Source organism: Doryrhamphus excisus, linkage group LG1 (genome assembly GCF_037039965.1).
Source record: "Doryrhamphus excisus strain RoL-2023G ecotype Guam linkage group LG1, RoL_Dexc_Guam_v1.1, whole genome shotgun sequence".
In the NCBI taxonomy this organism is placed as follows: Eukaryota; Metazoa; Chordata; class Actinopteri; order Syngnathiformes; family Syngnathidae; genus Doryrhamphus; species Doryrhamphus excisus.
In genome coordinates, this window is record NC_136357.1 from 9,420,108 (window position 1) to 9,448,104 (window position 27,997).

General features: G+C 39.6%; 2 protein-coding genes across 7 annotated transcripts in view; both read right to left on the reverse strand.

Annotated features, from left to right (window-relative positions):
- LOC131130920 (voltage-dependent calcium channel subunit alpha-2/delta-1) overlaps positions 1–20,986 on the reverse strand; it is a 76,580-nt gene extending 55,594 nt beyond the window's left edge. For 2 of the 6 annotated variants that reach the window (XR_013627188.1, XR_009130123.2), the window contains exons 1-3: positions 20,702–20,986; positions 11,011–11,092; positions 10,825–10,941 (exon numbers count right to left, since the gene is read on the reverse strand). Coding sequence is in view for 4 of the 6 variants with exons in the window: in XM_058075074.2 (XP_057931057.2) it covers positions 10,825–10,941; positions 11,011–11,092; positions 20,702–20,790 (288 nt within the window). In the remaining 2 variants the exon portion in view is untranslated. The remainder of the gene's footprint in view (positions 1–10,824; positions 10,942–11,010; positions 11,093–20,701) is intronic. The other 4 variants (XM_058075074.2, XM_058075075.2, XM_058075076.2 and 1 more) reach the window with 2 other exon arrangements.
- A 4,433-nt stretch (positions 20,987–25,419) lies between these two features.
- Positions 25,420–27,997, reverse strand: part of pclob (piccolo presynaptic cytomatrix protein b) — a 59,960-nt gene continuing 57,382 nt past the window's right edge. Inside the window, exon 38 of the mRNA XM_078793243.1 lies at positions 25,420–27,916. Coding sequence (XP_078649369.1) covers positions 27,773–27,916 — 144 coding nt within the window. The 3' untranslated portion in view covers positions 25,420–27,772. The remainder of the gene's footprint in view (positions 27,917–27,997) is intronic.

A 27,997-nucleotide genomic window follows, 5' to 3' on the forward strand; every position in this document is an offset into this window, starting at 1 on the left:
ATGTTGAACCATCTCATAGGAAAAGTCGGTCTACAGCTGCTTCCTGTTTGTCTTCCCATGTCAATCTCTGATTCGTCTAACTCTCTTACTCTCCACCTCTGAGAAATTCTACTGGGATAACATTTCAGCTATACCCTCAGTCATACATGTGATATGTGTGGTCCTCGGGTTACATATGATTTCCTCGACTGTGATGTAAGCCGAGATTTTATGTCCTAAATCATAAATAACAGTCGAGTTTGCTAATGATGTTTTGGCATGGTTGTTTGTTTTTACAAACAACACGTTTGTTTTTACCATAGAGACATTGTCCATTGACAGTCAAAGCTATCCCTAAGAAATATGCAAACCAAATATGTGTTTAAATGGAAAAATATATATTTTAAAAGTTTACTCATAATGCATTGCATCTGAGCAACACATTAACAGGTGGACAGAGGAAGACATTGCAGTACCATCGATCATGCCGCTTGTTCTCCAATGAAATGAATTTCCAATGAAATTCCTTTCGACTAAGAGCCAAAAGACACCTATTTTAAAGTCTTCCCATAATCCATTGCATCTGAGCAACACATTCATCAGAGGACAAACAGCAAAAAAAATGGTGGATGATTCTGCAATGCTGTCTCTGTCCACCAGATGGAGACAGCAGAGCCCAGTGCTCAGAGGGGGGCTGACGTCATTGCAGTGCCTCAATGAATTGCACAAATGCAATGCATTATGGAAAAAAATTATGTTTTTCCATTTTTAACCTGTAAATATTGTATATTGGACTAGTTTTTGCGTGAACCTGCTAACTTACAACCAAACAACCAAAACAACAAACGATAATAAATCGCAAAGCTGCAGTTGATCATTTTAAAATTGCACTTAATAATGTGTGTTACAATAATAATAATAGTGTTACAATAAAAATGCCCCCCCCCAAAAAAAAAAAAAATGTTAGTCTGGGGAGCCTCACACCTGTCTCTAATGTTAAAATTGGTTCTCAAATAATGGCAATTTATTGTCCACTGCTTTCTGTGGACCTTTTTTTGAACAGAGAAAAAAATTTACATTGTCCTTTCTTGTACATAAAATACTTTTTGAGTCATGCTGCTCACAAACACTGGCAAACACATAACTTGGGGGCGGTATAATAAGTTATGTGCATAATATTCCAGACTTCAGGATATGTGTGAGTGTGTGATGCAAGTGTTAGGAAGCAACAAAGTTTGTGTGAAATGTGTTTGATGAGACAAACAGAAGCTAATTATCTCATTGGGCCAGGATCGTTTTGAATTTCTAACAAGTGTGTTAACATAACTTGATGATGATGTACATATTGTTCGTTCAAACGGCTGTTTTGTAAATATTTGGATTTGGAATAAATAGGATGTAATTGAACAATAGTGTTCTTGCCTTGAAATAGTCTGTAAGGTATAAAAGACCGGTGTCTTCTACGTACATGTCAGTCACTTTGGGACAACATAAATATGGTTCTTAAGATAATAAAGATTAGTCAAAAATTGCTGTTGGGATTGAAAGGAAATTTATTGTTTTGACTGTTTGATATTGATGACATTCAAAATCAATAAGGATCTTTCTTAGCTATAGATTTGAAAATGGTAGAACACTGTATTGGATATTAACTAATCATGCAAAAAGAATGTACAGTATGTGTCTTAAAATGAAGCTAAAGCCATAATCAGCCATAAGTGTTGCAATATAAAGAGCTACATTTTCTTTTAGATGAAAATATGAGGCCTCTCCCAGGGCTACCATAAGTCTAGTTAGAATTCCCCATCTGTGCTACTCCCTCCTACTCCGTCGTTCTGTCTGACAGACACACATACACATGCATTCTCACCAATACACACTCACACTCACACAGACACCTTTCGTCTGCTTAATATAATCAGTGCAGAGCGGAGATGGGAGGTTGAGTAACATCTGCTCTGGAGACTTGCGATATCTCTGATCGTATCATAGCCTTGGCTCATTATATTGACGCGTGCGCACGGACACACAAGCGCACACATGAAAACACCATGATACCGCATCTTGCGCTCATTATGGAAACACTGTGACAGAAGCCAACAGATTAATAAATATATGGCACGCACCTGGGGCACGATGACTGAGAGACACATGCACACATTACACAGGAATCGCTTGACACACTTTCAATAAAACAAACGCAAGAAGTGGACTTAATTATTTACAAGGGAAGATGATATCTGTGTAAATAGAGCAATTAGGGAGTGGTGCGCACAAGCTGTTGTTATAATTCAAACAAACATATTGTTCATCTTGTTAAAAATGCATAATGGCAATGATGCCAGCGTCATGTGTGCCAGATGTCACTTTAAATAGCAGTAAACGATTATCATTAGTCGTAGTAAGAATAGTAGTCATAAAAATAATAGTGTTATTATTCAGGGTTTCCATTAGGGGTTTTTTGAAGCTGTGGTGGTGGGCCGCATGGGAGGGCACACTGCCGCTGCTGCGTCTGAATTGACTTATTTATTCATTAAGTTATTCATTTAACGTTTTTCAACAACCAACATAGCATGAACCGAGAACATTGGAAAAATGTTAATTTGATTTCAAAGTTGCTGAGAATAGTTAAAATAAAATGATGGGTTTCCTTTTGTTACCTAACCTATTTAGTCCAATTGTATTTTGTATTTCATATTTTGTATTTCATATTTTGTATTTTTCATTCTTTTTTAATAGATGTGTATGCACCTACTATACCAAAACAAATTCCTAGTATGTGTTTGATCATACCTGGCAATAAACCTTTTCTGATTCTGATTCTGATTCTGTACTACATGGCTAGTACAAAAGGGCAAAATTTATAGGTTCTCTCTGGGTATTCTGCTTTCCTCCCACATACCAAAAACATTCATGCTAGGTTAATTGGCGACTCCAAATTGTCCATAGGTATGAATGTGAGTGTGAATGGTTGTTTGTCTATGTGTGCTCTGTGATTGGCTGGCGACCAATCCAGGATGTACCCCGCCTCATACCCATCAATTACATGTAGCCGTGGTATTATTCATTTTCAATGGGTACAGGAGGTATTCAAACGCCTTAAAAAATTGTAATGTATTACTAGGGGTGTCAATATTTTATAAATTGACAAAAATATATATATATTCATATCGGTGTTGTTTTCCTTGTCAATAATAATATTGATATGACGTCACGCTCCACAAAAAAACAATCTTGCAAGCTTAGTACGTCTGCTGTCTAGAATAATATCAATGTTTGACTCTGGGTTGCAAATATGCAATTTGTAATTGGTTTAATACTCCTAATCTGATATCACACCTCGGGAAGAATCAGTTGGACTCACATGAAGTTAGCATGCGTGTAGCAACATAACATAATAGGAGACAAGCTGAATGATTGGATTACAGTCGTACTTCCCCACTTCATGGTTCGAATTCTGCGGCTTAACACTAGTCACTATGTGTCGGTAATATTACTGTAATGTAAAGACCCATCATACAACAACAGACTTTTATTTATACAATAATAAGACATAATAATAATAATAAAATAATGCAAATCAATATAAAAACACAGGCTGTTGTTGCTGCATTAACCCGCACCAAGCAGATATGCAACACTGAACCCCTGACGTCACTTTTGGGTCTGGAACCAATTAACCACAAGGTTATGAACATAGGATTATTGTACTCAAGTTTCATAATTTGTACTTTACCGGTACTTTGTTCTTATACAGATGTTTGTGCCACTTGGAAATGTGCAGCTTTCCAAATTGTATTGTTAATTTGATTCTTATTTGTGAATTTATCAAGATCACCATCTTTGGTATTGGTGGGCTGACCAGGAAGTGACATAATGGCGATGTGTATATTGCGGATGGACCATGCGAAACTCAACACTGGTTTTCAATGTATTGTTAGTTAGAACAAGAGTAACACACTTCACCTTCCGCAGAAACATACTAACATACTGTCAAACAATAGCTCCCCAAAGTGTATTGACAAAACCTCGACATGATGGTTCCAAGTATACAAGAAAATATGACTGGCCGACTTTATAGTCTCTTAGTGCCAATATAGCTTTTCATTTTAACAGTGTGCAAAGCCCTTGTGTCTCTTCAGACTATTCCACCATAATGAGGGATCATGTTGAACCTGTTGGCTGCCTTAGTGATGCTAAGTGTGACTGACACACGATTGGATTCAACCTGTCTAATTTTTCAGTATGTATTGGGAATCTAGTTCACTACATATATGGCATAGAAAATAAAGAAATAAGTATTCATGCCAAACTTCTGTATATGTTTGGGGTGCTCCAATCGATTGGCCACCAGTCGGTATCGGATGATATCATTGAAAAAGGACGGTATCGATATCGACCAATACTTGCTTTATTTGGGGGCGAACACTTGGCAGGCTGTGGTGAGTTTTCGAGGCTCACGATGTGATCATCCATTGGGCAGCGGCTAAAGGCTGCTCCCAACCCGCTGTACTTGCAAGTGTGGGCAAAATTTGGGGATGAGTACTGCCTCAGTACAGATTTGGGAGCATGCAAACACTACATAGCACTTAGGCGCTTTCGTTGTGTGCTGGGCTGCCTCTGCAACCACTTCTGACTCTGTGAGCATGCACCTATTTTCTTGGTCATGGCCCCCTGAAGGTACAGAAATGTTTTCACAACCCCCCCCCCCTCCCCGATATGAAATACTAGAGAAACTGATAATATCCATGTATCCGTACTGTAGAGACTGAACTTGAAACTGAAACAAGGAAAATTGAACAATGCTGGGTTGCAAGATATGAGACCTGATGCAGGTAAATATTTATATTTAAGAATAATTGCTGCTATGCCGCAAAAAGAAACCAGCAATTCAGCAAACAAATGCTAACGCACCAACACAGCGGGATGCCACGGTCTGAAGTAAATAATCAACACAAAATCAGAACAGATGCATTTGAGCAGGAAAGTGGATAGAAACAGATGAAACAGAACAGGAAGTCATTACAAACTAGGGACATAGAAACAGGAAGTAAGGCATCAAAGGGAAACTAAACCAAACTGTCAAACCGGCTCATTCCCGCATCGTGACACATACGAGCGTATTCAAGAGTACAACATGGTGTAAAGGTTTTTTGCTGCCATATGGTGCAAAACGAGGGCAGTGTAAAGTAGTATAAATGAAGAAATCATGACATTCATATTGCATCACATTGCCCTAGTTGTTTACTATCTCCACTATATCTAATGTTCACATCCGCATTGGTTACCTTTATAGCCATTGTGATTTACTGTATGTAACTTTTCAAGTGTACTCATAAACCAGCTACACCCATCCTATTTGCTGCAGAGTGAGCTGAGGTATTACTTTAAGTGGAATTGCAGACCAGCCCATTTGTCACAGCATACTGTCATGTCACACACTAGAACACACATTCATGCAGCCTGATCAAGCCAAAGCAAACGTCATGTGGCCTCTGATGCCAAACATCTATTAACGCCCACTTAATGTGTGTGTATAAGCTAATGTCTGTCTACGGACTCTTATCAGTTTGCCTTTCACCTCCATAATTCTGCAGCATCAATAATTTAGATTTTAATTAGGCCTCAGGCCCCTTCACACACTTTCAATGTGGTCATCTACAGCCTCCACCCCCCTCTTTCTCATGCCCTCTCAAGGGTAGAGGTGTTTACTATAAACCCCAAACAGCTCAATACCTTTTTGGTAAAACAAACATGTTCTTATGCACTAACCAGCTACTGCACTGAGTACACCTGTACAATCCTGGGAACGAATACTAAAGCTGTGCCAACATTACTGTCTTCACAAAAGAAAAAGAATGCACAGATTGTATTTACACTGTCAGTGTTATCATACTGGACTGTACCATACTGAGAGCTGTTTCTAATATCGTGGTTACCTTATTTATTCACACCCCTCCATTTTGTAGCCGGAGTACCTGGAGAAAGCCTATGAACAAGGAAAATATACAAGCGCCACACAGATTGCCTGACAGAGATTTGAACCCGCAATCTCTAATATGCCAATATGCAAAATACATCCTCTGTATGGCCCAATTACCGGACTGCGACTTAGTCACTTTTACACTCGTATTATCCAATATAACAAACAGAATAATTGAAAATATGACATAAATAAGACATAAGAAAGCACATGTTAGCATTGACAACGGAAATCCTGTGGTAACATCAATGTAACGTTATTGACTTGTGTAGAATACTGTTTGTGGTTAAGTCAGAGACTCATGAGCCACTTCAATTGCTTGATCAATAAGCAGAAAACACATATTCAGTGCACATTCCAGCAGGAGCTGCTGTTGGCCAAAACTCACACAAGTGTCTGCTCTTGCGCTAATATCGAAAGGTGCTGCTGCTAACAATCAGCAAGGCAGTTAACTTCAGCTGGCTGACATCACACACGTCACTTCCCAGGCTCTGCTCTTTAAAGGGGAACTGCACTTTTTTTAAAATTTTGCCCATCATTCACGCTCCTTGGAGCGCACCTGGAGCACACCTCTTGTGCTGGAAAATACGCCATCTCATTGAGAGCAGACATTGTAAGTGTTGGTGCCGTACCTGTGCTGCTGTTGTTGACAGATATGTTGATAAATATGTGTATCAATCACCTGGGAAAGACTTGTCAATGTTCTGATAAAATATACATATTGGCTTTGTTTGGTTTGACATAAAATATGAAAATAAATATGACAAAAATGTCTTGGCCATTTTAGTTTTGTAAAGGTAGCTCTCACAAGAAAAAAACTTGGTGACCCCTAATATAGCCAGTGACATTTAAACATTTACACTGCATGTATGTGAACGGTATTGGTATCGGCCAATTTCACTCATAGATTATCGTGGATTATAGGAAGCATCAAACCCTAATCGTAACATCCCTAATTTCTGGATTTTATCAGGAAATATATTTATACTATAATACTGTAATAAACAACAGTAAGTACGTCCTCTCTATTAAATGTCCGAAGCGCCCTGTAGTTAAGTGATTGTTACTGTGTGTCACATGTAATGAGGACATTGCTACATTATTCTGTAGACGAGTAAAAGCCATAGTTTTCTCTACTATGCTACTATACTTTTGTATAGTAGTACTTTTTTTGACCACAGGTTTTATTTATGTCATTAAACTTCAGTGCCACTACAGCCAAAGAGTATAAAAAAAGAAAATGCACCTTCACTACATGCCAATGTGAGTGTGCCCATTGGATATGAAGGCTGAAGCATAGATTGTAAATCCTTTGATAGTCTGCTCTCTCCTAACAGTGTGCAGCCAAGTGCTCATTAATAATGCATGCCACACTCTTCCCACACACTTATTTATGGAAGCATGAGTAGACATGCATAGCCACGCACACAGGTAGCTGGTTAAACCGCTGCCTTTGTCAAGCTCGTCCATCATGCATAGAGTTTGAGATCAGAGACGGACAGAAGTGTGAAAGTTGGACTGCGTTTGACAGCTTACTGGATGATTTATTTGCTTGAATGGTTCTGTCTGTGTGTGTGTGTGTGTGTGTGTGTGTCATCATAGCAGTGTATTTGTCATTCATTCATCCATTTATGTGCAACCTCAGGACATAGAAGGCAATATCAATATGCCTTGAGGTCACTCACAGGGCAGGACGTGACATAAAGATGCAATAAAGAGCTAGAGGTGATCGATGTTTTGAGGTAAGATGGACTGTCGGCATTAGGCTTCCTGACCCCCCTATAATCAAATGCCACACACCCTTATAACCCACGCGTCTATCACTCCTAAATTTCCTGTCACTGCTTCCATATCAGTAGTTAACTTAGAATACATGAGATATTTACTTGGCAGAAGATGTGTTTATGAACTAACTCAGTCTGCATTACTAATCAGACGACCATGCCTTCTCAAAGCACTAAGGGAAGGGTGCTACCAGCGTCCACTGAATGCATGAAAACAGAATCTCGATGACCCAGTTTTATGGGAAAAAAAACAAAACCTCCTCAGGGTCAGAGCTTTCATTAGCTCACTGAATTCCGGCTTTTATGTTGACACGACTTCACTTGTTTTTTATGAGAATTTATTAGAATATCGTAAAAGAGTAAGTCGTTTTAATCCCTTTGTGAACTATTACTATACTAAAAACTAGAGATGAGGGAGTACACCACTAATTGTATCTGTTCACCCATCTAAATGATCTGTATCCGTGTCTGTACTCAATGGGAGGGGCATAAACCAAAAGTGTGTGTGGTTTATCCACAAATGGGATGTGCTTTCATCAGCACATTACTTTGTTTGAAATTGACAAGAATTGATGAAAGTTGCTGTATTTATTATTCAGCTATATGTGTACTCTGCATGTGTGTAAGTGATCTGTAAGGCTTTATTGTTTAAATATGATTAATGAAGCCTGTTAAGCTTATCTGTTTGAAGTTGGTGATTTATGCAAACATCCAATGATGGAAAACAGGGAAATAATCTGTCAGCATGTATTTTTCTCAAAAGCACAGCGTTCAGTAATACAAACATATTTTTCTAAGTCACTTTATCTCACCGGCCAAATTAGAAGAGAGCAGACAAAAAACAAAAAAAAACACAGGCAAACACAATGAGCTGTATCCAGCTCTTTCTTGTGAAATGCAAAACAAGTTTAAGATTGCAACGTGCATACTGCAACATATTGAGAGGGGTGCAATATTTTACCACGCAGGCAAGCTGAGGAAAACCTAATAAAGTGGAGCCAGTGAGCAACTTGCCAATTGCACCGTGCACGTGATTGGGGCACCAAATCTACTCCATGGTTAGCACCTGCAGCCTCGGTCTGGACAGGCACAGTCACTGTGTGTGACTGACCAATCAAAGTGCATGAAGAGTGAATACACAATTGTGGATAATAAAGAGATGCATTAGCCGTAACGACTAAAATAAAAATGTGTTTAAAAGACAAGACAAGACAAAAATGCAAACTAGTGCAACAGAAACAGTATAATAACGGTAAGAAGAACTACTTGTGATGATTTCATGAGTTCATTAAAAAAAAAAACAGTACGGTACACACAAGTTCACACCAACAGCTGAGTAGCGCCACCAACATTTTCAAATGCATGCAGAGATATGCATACTGCACATTGTGGCCTCTGTTGCACAGTCCAGTGGGCCCTGCGTATTTAAAGGCAATGAGAAGCTTTTGTTTAATTAGTTAAGATTACACTCGGCTGTGTTACACTCCCTCACGCTTTCTCTCCTCCCTCTTTGCCACTTGCGCCGGTGGAAGGGATGGAGGAGTGGGTGCGGCGTGCTGTGCCAGACTGCGCTGCGCCGATCTGCGCTGCGCCAGACTCCGCTGCGCCAGACTCCGCTGCGCCAGACTCCACTGCTCACAAATATTGAGAAGTGCGCTGGCCCCACCCCATTGTCGCGGCGCAGGCGCAGCTCAGAGCAGGTGCTCTACAAAAATAGAGCCCTATAACTCAAATGTAATCAAGCATTTTCTTTGTGTGAGAAATAACTGGTCTATGTAATATTGGTGTGCCCTTTCATCAGTTTGTAAGGGATGTCCTCTGTGGTGCTGTATTTCATTGTACTGGCAGTGAAATAGCAATTGCTGTAAAATGTTTATTCCTTGCTACTTTGAAAACCTTTTGGCACTGAACAGGATCTCCCATACTGCCAGAGGATTATTACAACATCAGGAGTGCGGCGGCTTTCTCTTAGAGAACAATGGTGCTTATTTATCATAGGAAAAGCAAACAATCCAATTGAATGTCCCTTGGGATAATGAACACTCGGCCAACCAAACAATTCAACATATGATTCAGTTAATTAAGAGCCAGATGGCGGTGGAACTGGAAAGTGAATGTTTTGGGAAATAACACGGTAATCAACTCAAGTAAAGATGTTTGTTGAAAGGCATTTAATAAATGTAATTATGAATATGATGTAAACCATTTCACATTTACAATTACGACTCAATTTAGTTTAGGTAAAATTATAGACCAATAATCCCACTCTATAGCGCAACACAATTAAGTTTGCAAATGCAGCATCACTGAAGCTCAGTATGTTGCTGTAGTGAGGAAGCCCCAATTTATTTATTTTTTATTCTTTGAGCAGCGGGTGTATTTGGATCCAATTACATTGCAATACAAAGTACAGTGTAAGACTTTTTCAAATCTCCATAACCAGAATGGGATTATTCTTTTGAGAAACAAATTGAGTATATTTTTCATTTTTATTTTTGTGTGGTTTATTTATGTGTAATTGTCTCAGCATTGTGGCCTCTGATGAGCAGTCTGGTGAGCCCTGAGCATTTAAAGACAATGAGAGGTGTTTATTTGATTGTTAAGATTGCACTCGGCTGTGCTAAACCCTTTGATGCTTTCTGTCCTCCTTCTTTGCCACTTGCACCAGTGGGAGGGACAGAGGTGTGGCTACGCCGGACTGAGCAAGACTGAGCCGGACTGCATCATTCACGAAAATTGCAAAGTGTGCTGGGCACACCCCGTTGGCACGGGCACGGGGCGCACAGGGCAGGTACACCGCAACTGCCCCTGGCTTACGGAAATAGAGCCCTGTGGTTAGGACATTGAGTCCTAACCACAATGTCAGTTAGGTCCTTTCTCCACCAACACTGAATTGAGACATTGGGTGCCGCCGCCTAATGACCAAAGTCAGCTGGAATAGGCTCCAGCTTCCCTATGAATGGAACTACACAGTATTCGAGAGACAATGTCTGGTGTTTCTCTGCATTAGTCCTTGTTAGCAGGCCAACGTTCCACCTCCACACAGATGGCGAGTTCATTGAGTGTTTCCAGTCTTACCTCTAAGGCTGCAGACCTCTTTCTGAGCAGCTGTTCAATGTTCCTGGCTGCTCTGGCCACAAGCTCCTCTGCATCATTCTGCTCCACAGTGTAGAGGTGCTTGTTTCTGAGAAAGATCTACACCCAAAGTCACATATTAGTGCAAATAAATGTTACGTGAATTGACCATTAAAGATATGGTTGTACCTGGGTTAGACTCTTGCCAGCTGTGGCCGTGTCTGCAAGGGTGACAAGCTCTTTCTGCATTTGATCAACCCATTCTTTAATCCTATTGGACAGAGCAACACACAGTGACCACTTCAGAAGAGACATCACAGTGCAATTAAGCTGTCAATCAAGTTGGCCCCGTAGGTGCCAAGCCGCTCGATCACGGGACATCAAAACAAACAAGGGATTCATCAGGTAAGGTGTCATGTAAAAGGTCAGACAATCCAATTTAAATCACCACGATCAAATACAGTGTCATCAGTAAAAGCACGTCAAGTCACGTCATCGAATCCAATGAGAAAGTCTGCTCATTGGAATACACATCAGCTTGAGTGCTGACAGTGAAGTAAAGTGGAGGGCGAGGGAGGAAGTGGAGAGATAGCCGATATGCTTGTCTGTATGTCAGAGGCCTCCAGGGATGTCAGGTCTAGCCTTCAGGTGTCACGCGATGGATTACACAACATTTGCTGTCTGATGAGCTACTCTCATCTGGACCGTGCTGACAGAGTCGATCAGTCAGAGACTCTGATTGCAGCAGATTGGGCTGGACGGGTATGACAAATAGTGTACCTGAAGCACTGTACCACATGGTCATTTGTTAGGATCCTCAGACCCGTCAAAGGCAAGATAAATACTTGACTGTGGATGGATTATTCACTTTTCTGGCCTCAGTGCAGTTGCAGTTAGGACATGTATGGGCACCCAATCCAGATGTGTTGTATAATTTATATATTTTTTTCATTTTTTGTTCAGTTACAGGGCAAATGTATCAAGTATTATCAAGTAACATTTTTTTATATAATTTGTATCAGGATGATTTTTTTTTTTTGTTCTGAACTTCCTTTTGCCCAGTTATTAATGATAATCGCTACAGGTCTTCCCAATCTCCTGACTGTGCGGCCTGCATGCGGTCCTGTAAATAAGCAAATGAACCAACATGCAGTCCGGGTTACCGTTACCACAGTCTGTGTACTGCTAGCTGAAAATAGTCTTATAATCTTATAGTGTAGGTAGCACGCCTGTTTTAGGATGACTTCATGGAATAAAACAAAACCATATTTCAAGAAATGCGATCATGCTACCCCAATTGAGTTGTTGAGTGTCTGCACAATGCTGTGCACCATGCATGTTACGGAACAAGTTTACCACAAGCAGACATATCGACTTCACATATAATGAATGTGACACCTTGAAATAGCCACAAAATTTCAGCTAGCAGAGTAGTACAATTAGTTTATATATAAGGGATGTTGTCGGGTGTACCGATGGTATCATGATTATGCATGCGCATCAACAGTGACTTGCTGTGTTACTCCCAAGATGCACGTCATACTCTAGTACACACAGCAGAGTAAGCATGGAAAAACCAACATTCTCACCCACAGAATATTTCAGACCAAATGTAATGGCTGTTGTGTATAAGCAATACATTATTCGAATACATTAAGCTCGATACAACTGAGGAAGATACAAACTATTGAATAAGACCAAAAGGCCAGACAAAAAAAAAGGAGGGATGTGTCATGGATGGTATGCAATATATGGGGAGAATACTTAGAGTACAGGATGAAAGATGAGACCATTAACAAGCAGAGGAACACCAGCAGGGAAAGCACACAAAGTGAAATTGTTTAGGAGAAACTTGGCTAGGTGAACAAATTGCAGTGCAAAGCAGCTGTTTGCCTTTAATTCCCATAGCCAGATGCTTATGGACAGCACTGCAGAATGAGCAGACTGCTACTGTGAACAAAAATCAACTGTGCAGAAATAACGCACTGTTTCCTCTTGTATGCTGATGTTGACGATGTTGATGATGCTGGATGACCTGGCAACCATGTATCATTTAATCACACACGAAAAAGAAATTAATGGTTGTAGACATCCACATTGTAGCCCTTGTATTCTTCCTAAAATTATTGTATAGTCTAACACACAAATAAGGGTGTGTTTACTGAACAATACCTTGCAATATGGGATGGTTTTTACTTGTATTGATTTTTTTTATGTCTTAAAGGAAAACTGCTCTTTTTTTTAATTTTTCCCATCATTCATCCATTCCCATCATAATATATTCACTAGCTCTCCTCTGCACTCTCCTCTGTTTTAACAGTAGACAATCACTTTTTTTACCCTTAATAATTATAAGAATAATTATCTGAAACAATTAAGTGTGACAAACTAAAAGATCAGAAAGGGGCAACTATATTTCAAAATATAAAGAAACTATAAACTAAGATCTTAAGCAACGTGGTGTCTAGGCTGCAAAATCACACCGATCTCAGAGACAGTATGTTTAATGCATTTTTGAGTTATTTAAATTGCAATGCAACTAGCATTCATCCATGCCATACTCCTATTTTAATTTTGCACATACAGTAAGTACATACAGTAGAAACTGACCTTCCGAGCTGCAGCATATTTTTGGAATATCCTCATTTATGCTATTAACAAAATCATGCGGTTCTCCTTTATTCTCTTGGGCATAGTGATTGTGGATGAATTAGCATTTCAGAGGAGCACAATTAGTCATATTCCCAGTTTGTATGTTAATGAGGACTTCTCCAACTGTGAGAGCTACTGTACAGTAAATCACTTGTGTGTTCCAGTTTGAGATTATGTCGCTGAGTGTTTTCAAAGAATTGGACATCCCTTCTGTGTGCTGTTAATAACTGAAATACTGTATTTCCACCATCCCTTGACTAACATACTGGAGTATTTCAGGACAGTCAAGGCCCACAACGAAGTTGACATCATAAAGATTAAATACGATCCATGCATGAAGTGGTGAGCATATGTCACAAAAGGTTTTTGCGCTTGTTTTAGAATTGCAAATATAATATAATAATAAATTATATAATGTGTATTTTCTTTATATTTATATTATAATATAAATGACACCTCCTTCAGGTTGAGACAGGTTTTATTGTTTTCTTTTTTTACTACTAACAGTAGTTAACATACTTACAAACTGATTACTTATATTCAACGCGAATAATTGTTTGAAAATCCGAGCAAATCTTTAAAGGTTATACTGTGCCCTTTTCAGCTGGGTGCCGGGGGGGCTGACTCTGTCCCACAGAGGATATCAAACTGGCCCACGACTGTATTCTCTTTCCACTTAGAAAAAATGTAAAATCCTGTAGATTCATTTAATCCTAACAAAATTGCATTACGTTGCTTAAATCAACATCAACACATTATCTTTGGCATAACTGACCATCTACTGTTTGCTCATGGGCAGGGCAGTCACTCTTCTGTATTTCCTCTTTGTTGATGGAAATGTCTGCTCACTATTTGAAGCTTCATAGTAAGCAATGTTCCTATTACTGTATGTAGTCGATATCAAATCACTCAAAACTTGCACACTTTTTACTGAACCATAATTTGTGGGTATTCCTCTGTTAACTCCTTCATTTACTCTGCTGCTAGATAAATTCAAAAGGAAACCAGGTAACGGCATTAATTGTGCAACAGATTTGCTCCCTGCCTCAAGTCAACTCTCCTTTCCACTTTGTGTTCCTGTCTGAGCTGCTCGATCGCTAATGCAGAGCCGAGCACTTGAATAATCCAAGCAGTCACAAATCTAGTCTCACTAGACTCACTTTCGAACGCCGGCATGAGGGTGCCGACAAGTGAATCTTGAACCTGACCTGGGCTCACTGGTTCAGTGATTTTTGCTGGGCTTATGAGTTTGTTGCGAGTGTGTGAGTTTCTCAGGTGACATGGACTCTGCATCGAGTGCTGAATCATACATTGACGTCACCGTCATAGTGGATGTGGAAAGAGAGAATGGGGAAGATGCCTAATTCATGTTCTGTATGGAATTGTACCAACCGGTTTACAGTCAAAGCAAGATCATTTTACCAACAGACATTCTTGACTTTGTGGCATAATGCTGTATTAATGACTAAAAAATATATATACACTAGTATATATAAATGCTGTATTAATTAATGATGAGAGGCGACGTATGTCACTTCCTGTGTGAAGCACCCACCTATGAAATGTGGTTGCTCGTTCGAGCCCGTCACGTGCAGGCCTGGACTACACAGATCGACTTTGAAATAAATAACAACTTTTCAGAACATGTTGAGTGCTTGTGTTTAAAATGTCTTTCAGTGTTTTGTGTTGTTTCTCACCAGGTATGAAGCATTAATGTAAGCCAGAGAAGACAAAGGCATCTGTCCATACAGAATTAAAAACCTCTGTATGTTGTATTTTTCTGTTCTGTCTTATTCATTCAGCTTTATTTTGACTTTGTGTGTCCTACTACAAAGCGTCTTTGAATACCTTGAAGAGAGCTGTACAAATAAAATGTATTCAATCAGTATTGACCGATATCAGTGAAAAAGCACGGTATCAATATCGGCCGATACTTGATTTAAAATGCCGATCCCCTCTGCCCCTACTGCAGTATTCAGAACAAGTATGTCTGCTGTTTGCGGGACTTTGTGAGAGTGACATGAGTTTCACATCCTGCAAAATGTCCCTCAAAATATGTCTCACCAGTGTGGCACTTGTGCGGCATATGGCAGGGTGTGGTGAGTTTGAGACTCGCGATGTGATGATTCGTCAGGCAGCGGCTAAAGTCCTCGTCCCAACCCATTGTACTTGCAAGTGTGGCCATAATTTGAGGATGAGTATTGCCTCAGTATGGATTTAGGAGAATGCAGACACCATATAGCACTTTTAGCACAGGAGGAGCTTTCATTGTTTGCGGGGTTGCGTCGGGCTCCGGATGACGTGTGACACGCGTACCCTCTGCAACCACTTCTGACTCTGTGAGCACGCACGTGGTGGGTGCACGTCTGTCTCAGCATCTCAGTATCTTTGCTATCCCATAAAGAATTTAGTTGAAATACCTACTGTATTATATTGGAAGTAGACCAATATGAACGTTAAACTATGTTTCCATATACAAATCCCCTCAGGGGTTGTATTGGCTAAAATGTTGAGGTTAGTTATTGAGTGCTGACTCAACCAGGGTCATCCAGGGTAAGCTCCAGCTCCATGTAACTAACCGGGCTAATGATAAAGATAATTCATAGTATCAGAAAATTGTACATTGTATTGCTTTCCATTAGGTGAAGGAGATCAGGGAAGCTACTGTTTTATCAAACAAGGGAATGCATGGTGTAGGTGAGGATTAATTGTTGGAAAAGCATAAAGAGTATGAAAATAATTGCTGTTAAGCTGAGGTTAGCAGTATTCTTTCTGCTCTGCTTGCTATGTTTTGATTACTACAGCCACTAGTACAACCGTCTCTTAATTAAACACAGGCACAGAAAATGCAACTGGGTCAGACACTGGCACACATTGTTTTTTTCCCCCCAACACAGGAAGAGCAAATGGGAGCAAACAGAAAGAGACAATACTGGAAAAGGACAGACAGATGTTGTGATACTGTCACTTTGGAGGGAATAATAATGAGCTGGCCCGTGGAGTGTACCTCAGCAGGCGGCTGTTTAAACGACTGCCCAATTTCTAATTGCACTGGCAAAATACAGCAGCAGGCCAGTAGTTTAAAAGTGGGCATGGGAACATCAGCAGCTTCCAAAATCATACTGGAGAGTAAAAAACAAGCAAAGCACCACAATCACTGTAGTATGCCATGGAGTGATCAAATAAAAAACAATAAAATAATTTTTTAAATAATAATTTTGATTTGAGTTAATTTTATTTTAATAATAAGAATAATTTGAATTCAATTTTTTTTTGTTAATCAATTGTCCTATTAATTGGCAATTATTTTGGTATTTCATTCATCTTTTTTTAATTGTGTCATTAATGAACATTCACATGTAAATATTTCACCCATGAAAGCAAAACTAATATTTTTTTGTTTTGGAAAAATTCACATCAATCAGCTTCAACAATTGGTTTGGCCATGCTTGATCCGGGTTTTTCCATGAGGCTATTAGGGAACATTCCTCAAGTGGTGAAGATGGCTTCACGAAGGGCATCAACTGTCTGGAAATGATGGCCATTTTTGTAAACTTCCCTTGCCATCCATCCCCAAATGCTCTCTATGGGATTTAAATCAGGGGAATATGCGGGGTGGTCCTAAAGAGTGATGTTATTTTCCTTGAAGAAGCCCTTGGTCAAGCAAGCATTGTGAACTGCAGCGTTGTCCTGTTGTAAAACCCAGCTGTTGTTACACAGACGAGGTCCCTCAGTCATGAGGAATGCCCACTGTAACATCTCCACATAACCAGCCACCATTTGACAACCCTGCACCACCTGAAACGGGCAGTTTTGTGGAATTGAATCGTTTATTTTGTTTTTAAAACTCTTTTACCGCAGGTGTCGTCTAATGCTTATAGCGCAGCAGTCTCTTACTGGTGTCTTGGGTTGAAGACGGCCCGGCCCTGTGTCTTCATAAACAGCCAATTGGATCGTCCGGCTCAGTGCAGTTGTAATTTTTTGGGGTCTTTTTTTTTGTCCACTTGAATTTCTTAGACTTTTTTTAATGACTGTCTTACTGCTTCCAACCTCAGCAGTAATGGCGCGCTGCGCGATGCCTTGCTTATGCAGCTCAATCCTAGCACATTCAAGAAGAGAAAGCTTCTTAGCTTTGGCCATCAGGAAGGCATTACTGTGTGAATGCCTGACAGAAAATGACAATTTTGAGCAGATTTTGCTTTTATAGCCTGTGGTCTTGAACTTTTCATCAGGTGAAAAATAACCTTCCATCCATCTATCCATGTTCTATACCGCTTATCCTCACGGATATGCTGAAGCCCTGCTGTCTTTTGAACGAGAGGTGGGGTACACGCTGGACTGGTCGCCAGCCAATCACAGGGCACATATAGACAAACAACCATTCACACTCACATTCATACCTATGGACAATTTGAAGTCGCAATTAACCTAGCATGTTTTTGGAATGTGGGAGGAAACCGGAGTACCCGGAGATAACCCACGCACACACAGGGAGAACATTCAAACTCCACATGGAGAATCGAACACAGGTCTTCCCGATATCGGCCTTATACTTTGCCAAAATGTTCCGAATTGAGTGATTCCACTATGAATAAATGAGCGTATTGATTTGTATTTACTTATGATACGTAACCTCGGCTAGTTACAATAACAATGCAGAAAAAACTACAACAGCTAGTCTTGGTTCCCTCCGCTATACTCCCCTCCTCATCCATTTATTCAACAAACTATAATGATGGATGAACTGAGGGTTGCAACCACCTCATTTTAATTTCTTTTGCTTCATCTCTTCTGTGGCTAAATAATCCATTTGCATCTCATCAGAATGCACACGGAGCGCAGACATATTGTAGCCATGATGATGAAGCCGCTCATTGCTGTGGTGATAAATGGCAGTGCAGACAGATATGGAGGGTACCATAGTTATTGCTACAGTTATTAAAATTTACTTGCATTCATTGCTTAATAATTGTCATCCACATAGTCAAGAAGTACGTTTAAAAGTCTTTGGGGATTTGAACGGAAACTGTGATGGAAATAGAATGTCCCTAAGAGACAAAAGCGTTGGAACGCAGGGTAATATGAGGTCTTTTGGGAAGACTTTCGACAAGGGTGTGGAATCTGTCCGTGGGAATCCACAACCACAGTTCATGGGGCTGAAATGTGTTTTTTGTTTAAAAAATAAACCTCTTGTGTAAAGTCTTTACATATGTCAAAAGCAACATTATAAACTAAGACAGTTGTAGCATGTGACATCAGTTTTACCGTAACTTTGCTTCATTAATAGAGCCAATACCATATTCATGCATTGAATAGAAAGAATAAACGTTCAGTCATTTTCATAATTTTCAACTGCTTGCCCTTTTCTAGATAGTTTCTCTAAGGTTCAAGGGAAATATCTCTAGAGTAGAAACTCCTGTCTCCTGCAATGACAAAGCCAAGTGTTTTATTACCTTGATCTTATCATAAATCTAAGTACCTATAACTATAATCACAATTACTATGGCCGCAATGGAGCATCTGTCTATCCAGTATAATTGCAGAGCCACTCACATAGACAAAGACCTGAGATGGGAAGGAAATACAGACGTGTAGTGTGCTAATCATGTGCGGGACTATGACACCACACATGACACACATTGGTTCATTCAATACATCAATACTGCAAACAGGATTTGGGTCATTGACTTTAACGTCACTCACATTTTCTCATTTTCACACGAGTCAAGATGCTGTTCAACCAAATTTAGACATTAATGAGAGGACTCATATTGATTTGATGTGTCAAGAGCATAACCGATTACTCGATTAATCAAACAATCTTCAGATTAATCATCATTTGCGGGCCTAAATGTGATACTACAACTTTTGTAATATTTGTATTCCAATAAATCTGACTTGGTTGAGAACCAGCTTTTTGAAACACATGTAAACACCTTAATTAGATCGTGTTCAACTTTAACACATTCTGATTAACACACATTGAAACCCAGATCGATTTGGCATGAATACACGATCAACCGAGCGTGTACCACTCTCCGTGGAGGATCATGGCTCAGCCCTTGACAACATTAAATTCACAAGGGGAGAAGACGAAGCCGGGGGGGAAGGGACTGTTTACACCAACAAGGAGGCCATGAATCGCATGTCTAGGGGTTGATTCGTCTGCTTTCAGTTGCAGGCAGCGTAATGACGTGTGAATGGTTGTTTGTCTATATGCACTCTGTGATTGACTGGCTTTTGCCCGATGTCACATGGGAAAGGCCTCTGCTCACCGCGACCCTGAACAGCATAAGCAGTCGGTTGAAGTGATTCATTAATAGCAACATTCTATTGTGTGTTTATTTTATTGTCTTATTTTGTATTAAATGTGCTGTCTGCCTGGGTTAGGTACTGCATAAGGGTGTGCTTTTGAATGTGCTTTAAGAATTTAAGCAACCTGCCCTGTTCTTGCTCTGCCATTGTAAGCCATGCCCTACGTCACACACATGCAGGCGCATTTATGTTTGTTATCAGCTAATAATAGTCATTTGGCAGAATATTGAATGTATAGTTTCAAACACACATTGATAGTCGCTTATGTTGTGTATACGAGACAGCCATGAATGCAAGTCATATTATTTTGCCAATGTGACAATTTCTTTTTACATATTTTAAATTCAATTTGTGGCACATGAACAAAATATTTCTCCAATCTGTTCTTTAAAACCACACTTACCAACATATGCTAGCCGGTGGTGATGCTCTTATATTTTTTTATGTAATTTGGAACCAAATTTGGAACCAAACCTAATATTTCTGACATATTTATCAATTTATCATAATTTTTTGCAGCAGTTGAAGAAATACTATAAAAACATTTTTCAAATTACAATATATATATATATATATATATCATAATAAAACCTTGCATATATTACAGTACATGTAAAATGTTATGTTATGTTCCATATACTGTATTATAATGCAGGCATGAGTGCAATTACTCCCACTGAGGTCAAATGCAGGACAAACAAGTTCAACAACTTGATCAAAGATGACGATGATGATGACAATGATGACGGTGATGACGGTGATGACGATATGTCCACACGGTGACCCACGCATGCATTGACTGCATAGACAAGACAACCCACGCCAAGCGTCTCGAGAGCCTCATTAAAATCAAGACAAACCCTTGAAAAGAAATGCAGAAAGAAAAGGACTGCAAATAGGATTAAATACTTACAAGAGCTGAGAAGGAAACTGTGAAGCCCACAAGGCGTCCTGGAAGAGCAGGACAAGGAACACACAGGCGTGCACTCTGCAGGTATCCATCTGAAAACAACGTGTGTGTAGATGTGTGTGAGACGGGAAGGAGGAGGGTGAATGTGGCGCTCCCCGCCGCCGATGAATGAGAGAATGAGCAGGCTGAGTGACGCTCCGTCGTCTCCCCCCCTTGCAGTTTAACTATGACCGACACCTCTAATCTGATCAGCCGGCCACCATGCAGCTCCAACAGGTACTGATGGAGATCCTCTATGCCGCCTGTGTGAGTGGGTGTCTCTCTACCAATCTCTCTTTCTCTCTCTCTCTCTCTCTCTCTCTCTCTCCGTCGCTGTGTCTCTGTGGCCCCCAGTGCTTTTCCATCACATAAGAAAACCCTTAAATGATGATTTAACACTACAGTATATCGAAGAAAATCAGTTTATATATGGTCAAAATTGATCAATATAAGATACTAAAACTGCATGATCATAAATTATATAAAATATTTAAGAAATATTGCATTACAAAATTAGACCAGCATTAAACCAGACGGCAGGCCGCAAAGATGTATGAGTAAAAGTTAAATAATTTGAAATTAACAGTTTTATATTGCAATGCTGTGTTTTTCATATGATCACAATTGCTATCAAAATTGAAATCAAAGTAGCAATTTTTGGGGGGGCGGCATGGTGGTCAAGTGGTTAGCGCGCAGACCTCAACAGCTAGGAGACCAGGGTTCAATTCCAACTTCAGCCATTTCTGTGTGGAGTTTGCATGTTCTCCCCGTGCATGCGTGGGTTTTCTCTGGGTAATACAAATCAATACGCTCATTTATTCATAGTGGAATCACTCAATTCAGAACATTTTGGCAAAGTATAAGACCGATATCGGGAAGACCTGTGTTCGATTCTCCATGTGGAGTTTGAATGTTCTCCCTGTGTGTGCGTGGGTTTTCTCCGGGTACTCCGGTTTCCTCCCACATTCCAAAAACATGCTAGGTTAATTGGCGACTCCAAATTGTCCATAGGTATGAATGTGAGTGTGAATGGTTGTTTGTCTATGTGCCCTGTGAATGGCTGGCAACCAGTCCAGGGTGTAGTCCGCCTCTTGCCCGAAGACAGCTGGGATAGGCTCCAGCACACACCGCGACCCTTGTGAGGAAAAAGCGGTAGAAAATGAATGAATGTAACAATTTTTTTTTCATGTCTATTCAGCCATCTAGCTGGCTAAACCAGAGGTCAGCAACCCGCGGCTCCGGCCGAGCTCTGGTTTCCGAAATGAGTATGAAATATCCGACCCACTGCTAGTCCGTGAATGCATGATAATAAATCCTAACTGATTTTCTTGTTATTTTATCATTGTTGTTCAAGAATTACCAGATTTACCCGAACATTAGAGGATTTTTTTTTATTTTTCTTTGACGTTGGACACAGTGGACAACAGTAGGAATGTGTGCCCAAACCCGGTAGTAACTGAAGCAAAAACTAAGACGCAGTCAATGCTTCATTTTGGTCTTATGCAGACTCAACCACGTGCAACAAGTGCTTGAAGGTACGCAGGTAACGTCTTGTAAGAACACACAATGACCTTCACACGGTGCCAAGTTCCATCTCCCCCAAAGACGTATTATACATCTTTATATGTATTTATACGTGTTTTACATTTTTGCACGAGAGGTGATGATGCAACTCTACATTAGAAGAGAGCATGATTGATGCAGCCTTGAGCCGAAAAAAAATGCCAAAACGTTGCAGAAGTGCATTTAATAAGAAATCAAAATACGATGTGCAGCAACCAGCAAGAGAAAATGTAGTATGAAAGTAGTATTGGTCACTAGGTGTCAGTAATTGTGGAAAATATGGTGAAAATAGTTAACCCCCCAAATATTTTGATTTTAGGTCAACATTTCACTGGTGTAAGAATGTGAATGAATGTTTGGCGGCAGTCAGAAAGGCCATAGGCGCAAATTGGCTACCACATTTCTGTCAGTGTGCACTAGAGCAGCTGTGTATACAGATATAGCTTACCACCACTGTGTGACTAAGGAGCGACATAATAATGAGTTCATTTCACTGTGAAGGGCTCTGGTACCTTGAAAAGCGCTACATAAAATGTAATTTTGTGTTAAAATATAATATTTTCATCCGGATTCCTCCCACATTCCAAAAACATGCTAGGTTAATTGGTGACTCCAAATTGTCCAGGTATGAATGTGAATGAGTGTGAATGGTTGTTTGTCTATATGTGCCCTGTGATTGGCTGGCGACCAGTCCAGGGTGTACCCCGCCTCTCGCCCGAAGACAGCTGGGATAGGCTCCAGCACCCCTGCAATCCTCTTGAGGATAAGCGGTAGAAAATGAATGAATATATTATTTTCAGCATTTTATGCATTGTGATGTGACTCGACATTTTTCAATTTTTTTAAATTTACTTTCGTTTTCATGTGGTATACATTTTCAAGTTTGATACTAAATAGCTTTTAACTGCTCATATGACCTCCCACAATATTGTTGAAAAGTTGATTTGCGATGTATAAAAAATTAATATTGTATGTTGGTGCTTTTAGTTAGAGTGTCAGCATTTTTATTGGAAAAAATTGAATATATGTGTGCGTGTGTGCGCGTTAATGCAGCCCTGGAGGGAGATCAGGGCAGCGCATAGGCAGGATGCTCAGGGATTTGGTTATCAATCGTTGCTTGGCAACCACACACCATTTCTGGTGTCCTCTCGCCCTCCTTCTCCTCCTCCTGTTTCCCCCCTTTTTTTCCCTCTTTGTCTCTCCTATCTCCATACCTCGCCCAATAGTTGCAACCTAATCTTGCATCTTTATCAACTCATCTTCCATCAAATGACCAAATTTTTCTGTCATTCTCACTGGAATTGCACGGTGAAAAAGAACATGAATGGTCAGAAGTGAAGAGGTGTCAGCAAGTGCAGGAATACAATAGCAAGGCGAAGTGAAGACAGGACTGGAAGGGCAGATGCTTGCTCTGCAGATATTTTGTCTTATTAATAAAGGTAGATGCTGCTGCATAGATAATAAGAGGTGTCAGACAAATCCCAGCAACACCTCTCTCCTTGACAATGCATCTCTATCTGAAAGCCTGATAAGTGCTAATATATTCCTTACCTAAATGATCAACTCCCTTCCACAGCTCTACATGAACTCTCTTACATTTTATTCAATAACTTTCCTTGCACCACACAGTACACCTCCATATTACATAGCTGATCACATAGGCCTATACAGTATCAGCAGTTTAATATATGGCCACACAGCAACATTTAATATAGCCTCCTAATTGGTTGATGCATGCTTCAGTGATACCTTAAGAGTGAGACATCATTGCTCATATTAAATCAGCCTCACTTTAATGGCGTTAGCACAAAGATCATTTACAAGCTAACACTGCCCCCTGTTGGCAAAACATTGCCATCACAATACGTTACCAGCTATATCTTGTGCATAATAAATGTAATAAATGTTTGTAATTTTTGTTATGTTGTTTTAATTTTACATCTATTTAAATACTAAAACTGCCCTCTGTTACCAAGCATTTGAATGATGGTTGATTTTTTTTTGTTTTTTTATATTGAGGGGGAAAAAACATAATTAAAGTTCAATTTAAATGTACACCGAAGCATTACAAGATTGAAAAAAATTAAAAAATATTCTTTCCTGTTTGGTTTTTAATTATTCATTCATTCATTTTCTACCGCTTATCCTCATGAGGGTCGCGGGGGTGCTGGAGCCTATCCCAGCTGTCTTCGGGCAAGAGGCCATTCTGGACTGGTCGCCAGTCAATCACAGGGCACATATAGACAAACAACCATGGTTTTTAATTACTGTATAGTAATAATAATAAACATGCAGTGGGACGACCATTTTCTGATCCAAATAAGAATTACAGTTCAACTGAAACATGTGCTCTCAGTTCTTGTTGGAAATTAAATACATCATGTATACTTTTTTCTTAAAGCAAGATATAAGTAGGGATGTGTCATGATCGACACTTGTTTTGGTCTGCTGCCCCCTGTTGTCTCTGTTCTGTCCTGCAGCGGATTCCTGCCTTGCACTCCTGGTCTGTACACTTGTTGCTCATCAGCCATCAGGCCTTCATATACAACTCCATTTCCATTGTTCCCCTGTCAGATCGTTTGCCTTGTCATGCCTGCACATTGAACGCTTCATTTATGCTCCTGACCTTTTGTCTCTCTGCCTTGTAACTTGCATTTTTGGTCCATACTGTCTGGAAGTAGTTGAGCCACTTTGTACTCTTTTGTTTGTACTTTTAGCTTCCAATTGACCTTCTGTTGTACTGTTTGTTTTCCTCCTCTGTGAGCACCCTTTGTTTATTATTAAATACCTGTTTTATACATTTGCCTTGGTGTCTGCTCTGGGGTCCTCAACACCCAGCGTAACAGGATGTCCGATAAATAATTTTAATCGGCCCGACATCGGTACCAGATTTTTACCCCTGATCATGAAAACCAATATTTAAAAAAAAATGCTCATAGTACACATATCGGTTATCGGCTGTTATCGGTGTCACAAACTGAGAGTTGGACAAGCCACTATCGGACATCCCTAGTTATAAGGTATGACAAATATACAGTATGTATGAATCATAAAATGAAAGTCCTAAAGTAATACAAATCCATGTATGAATCATGAAAGGAAAGAGATAACACTACCTGTTTAATATAGTCTCTTCTTAATATTTATTCTTTTGACTCATAGGGGGCAGGGATATTTTTTACAGCACAATTTGCATAATATCTCAACACATCCTGTGTACAACCACAAAACCATTACATTACATTTTTTATGTTTTTTTACACAGCGTGTAAAACAAGACAATTGTACAAGCATTTTTCTTTACAGTCAGCATACCGATAAATCTATACATATTCTCTCTCTTTTCAAATTATAATCTCTGAGACGAAAAAAACATGCAACATCCAAAACATAAAGTCTCAGACGACATTTGAAGTGGATTTTTTTTTGTCTTCTCACTTATAGACACTTATTACTGTACATTTATATGTCTTTTTTTTTTTAATCTCCACTCCTCAACACTCATGCATGCTCACATTTGGACAAAATAAACATTCACTCTGTAGAAAATAAACACGTTATGTACAATGTCAAATAACGTCAGTCACATTCGCACCCTGCAGGACAACGACAAATGGAGGATTGCACAATAAACAGGCAACAGGACAAACAGTAATGTGTTAGAGGGGAGTCTACTAGGGAAAACAGTCATTAGCGAGCATTTGCATTTGTCGGAATTAGTCTTTTATTTTATGTTGTCAAGTAATTCATCCTAAATTGTGCATTGCCTTTTGGTACTCCTCATATTTACTATTTTTTCCTTAAAATTTGCTACATAGACATCAACAAACTGCACATCACATCAACGTCTTAACACATTTCCGTTTCATTCCAGTGCAGAAAAACACTTGATCTCACATGACAAATGAGAAAATAAACAATATGATAAAGTGCACAAGCTCCATGTGGATGTTAATACTTATTAACATCATCAATATATATTAAATCAGCTAGAAAATTAAATACTTTAATAGACCTTATGCTTAAACATATATAAGATTGAGTACGTTTAATTCCTTAAAAAAACAACAAAAAAAACATGTTGCATAGAAGTACCCCAAAAGAACGAATGGGTTTTGAAGAAAAAAAAATGGCACGATAAAACACATTTCTGAAAAAAAATGTATTCTTTGCTTTAGTTATTATAATTTGTGTGTCTTTTTTGCTGTTAGAGTGACATCTTGTATACATTTTTCAAAATGCATCAAAAAGTGAAATGCTTAAATATGCAGTTAGTTGCTTAGTTGATTGTGATTTTTCCATTTTTTTAATGACTATTTCAAGGGGTCACCTGCACTGTATAAGTGCCGACATTTGACCCCATGTGTCCTTTTTATGATTTTGTGTAAGTGAGGGGGCCTGAGGGAATGTTTTGGTGACAGGCAGTGAAAAAGGCTGGTTCACCGTGTTGTACCAGGAGTCACACACAGACACACAACAGCACAGTGAGTTCGACAGCACACACAGCAGGAGAGGAGGGCCGGACTTCACAAATAGACTTTGTGTTCAGTAGAAGAGTGTTGATAGGCTGTCAGGAAGTACAATTAATAAACACATAAACACTAGTTCATGTCTAATGTTTCTAACATTCCACTCAGCACTGCTTCATTTGACCTTACAGCGCTGCTTGTATAATGTGTTACTGCATGATGTCCTATTTTGTGGTGCATCTCCAGAAATAGAAATGAAATCTGTAGCAGATTGTCAGGACGCCACCATATATACTCATATTCATATATCATCTGTATCTGATATTTTATATCAACATCACACTCTGTATATATTTTAATTCTCTGTAATCTGTGACAACTTTCTGACAAACTTGTTTTCATACCAAACTTGCAAGACCTTTGTTCCCTAATAAAACATTCCTACATGAATGCACCACAATGGCATGAGGTGAAGCAAAACTGCATGAAAAAGCTGCTGTTTTTCCAACTTCTGTATAAACGGCACTGACACACAGTATTTTTTTACAGAGGTAGTATCAGAGCCGTAACAGAGGAGTGACCAGCGCATGGTGATGATTTTATGAGTATTGCTCATGCTTAATATGTTGGATTAAGGTGTGTACACAATTCAACATGTCCGGAAGGGACACTTCACTTCCTGTTTCCTGTTTTTCATGTATCTGGATGCATCCCAGGTATGTGAAAACACATACAGTTACAGGATACAGGGTTCTGTGTGAAAGGCAAAGACGGATAAATGCCTCCTCTGTTACAGCTCTGATGCACTATTTTGCAGGGTCTCTTTGTGAAAGAGGCAATTGAGGTCACCCACCAGCAGGGGGCAGCACACATGCCCTGGCAGTTATCATTATGTAACATCGGAAGCAACCCCTTATGGATGTAAAAGTGGATGGCTGTGAATTAAAATAAGTCGTTTTTTTAATTGGACATTTGCAAGCAGCACCACTCAACTCCATCTGCTTTAGAGGTTGGTCGGAGTGGAGCTAACGAGCAGCTTGTGCCAGCTCACCACCCTCTTCCTCATGTCCACCTTGTCTAGCCAGATGTAAGCTTCCCCGATGAGAGTCTTCTTCACGAATTTCCCTCCGTTGGACACTAAGAAAAGCTGGAAGAAAGACAGAGAAGCTGAATCTAATTGCTTATTCTGCTACTATGTTGTCAGCTCCAGCATGGGTAGGCTGATGGC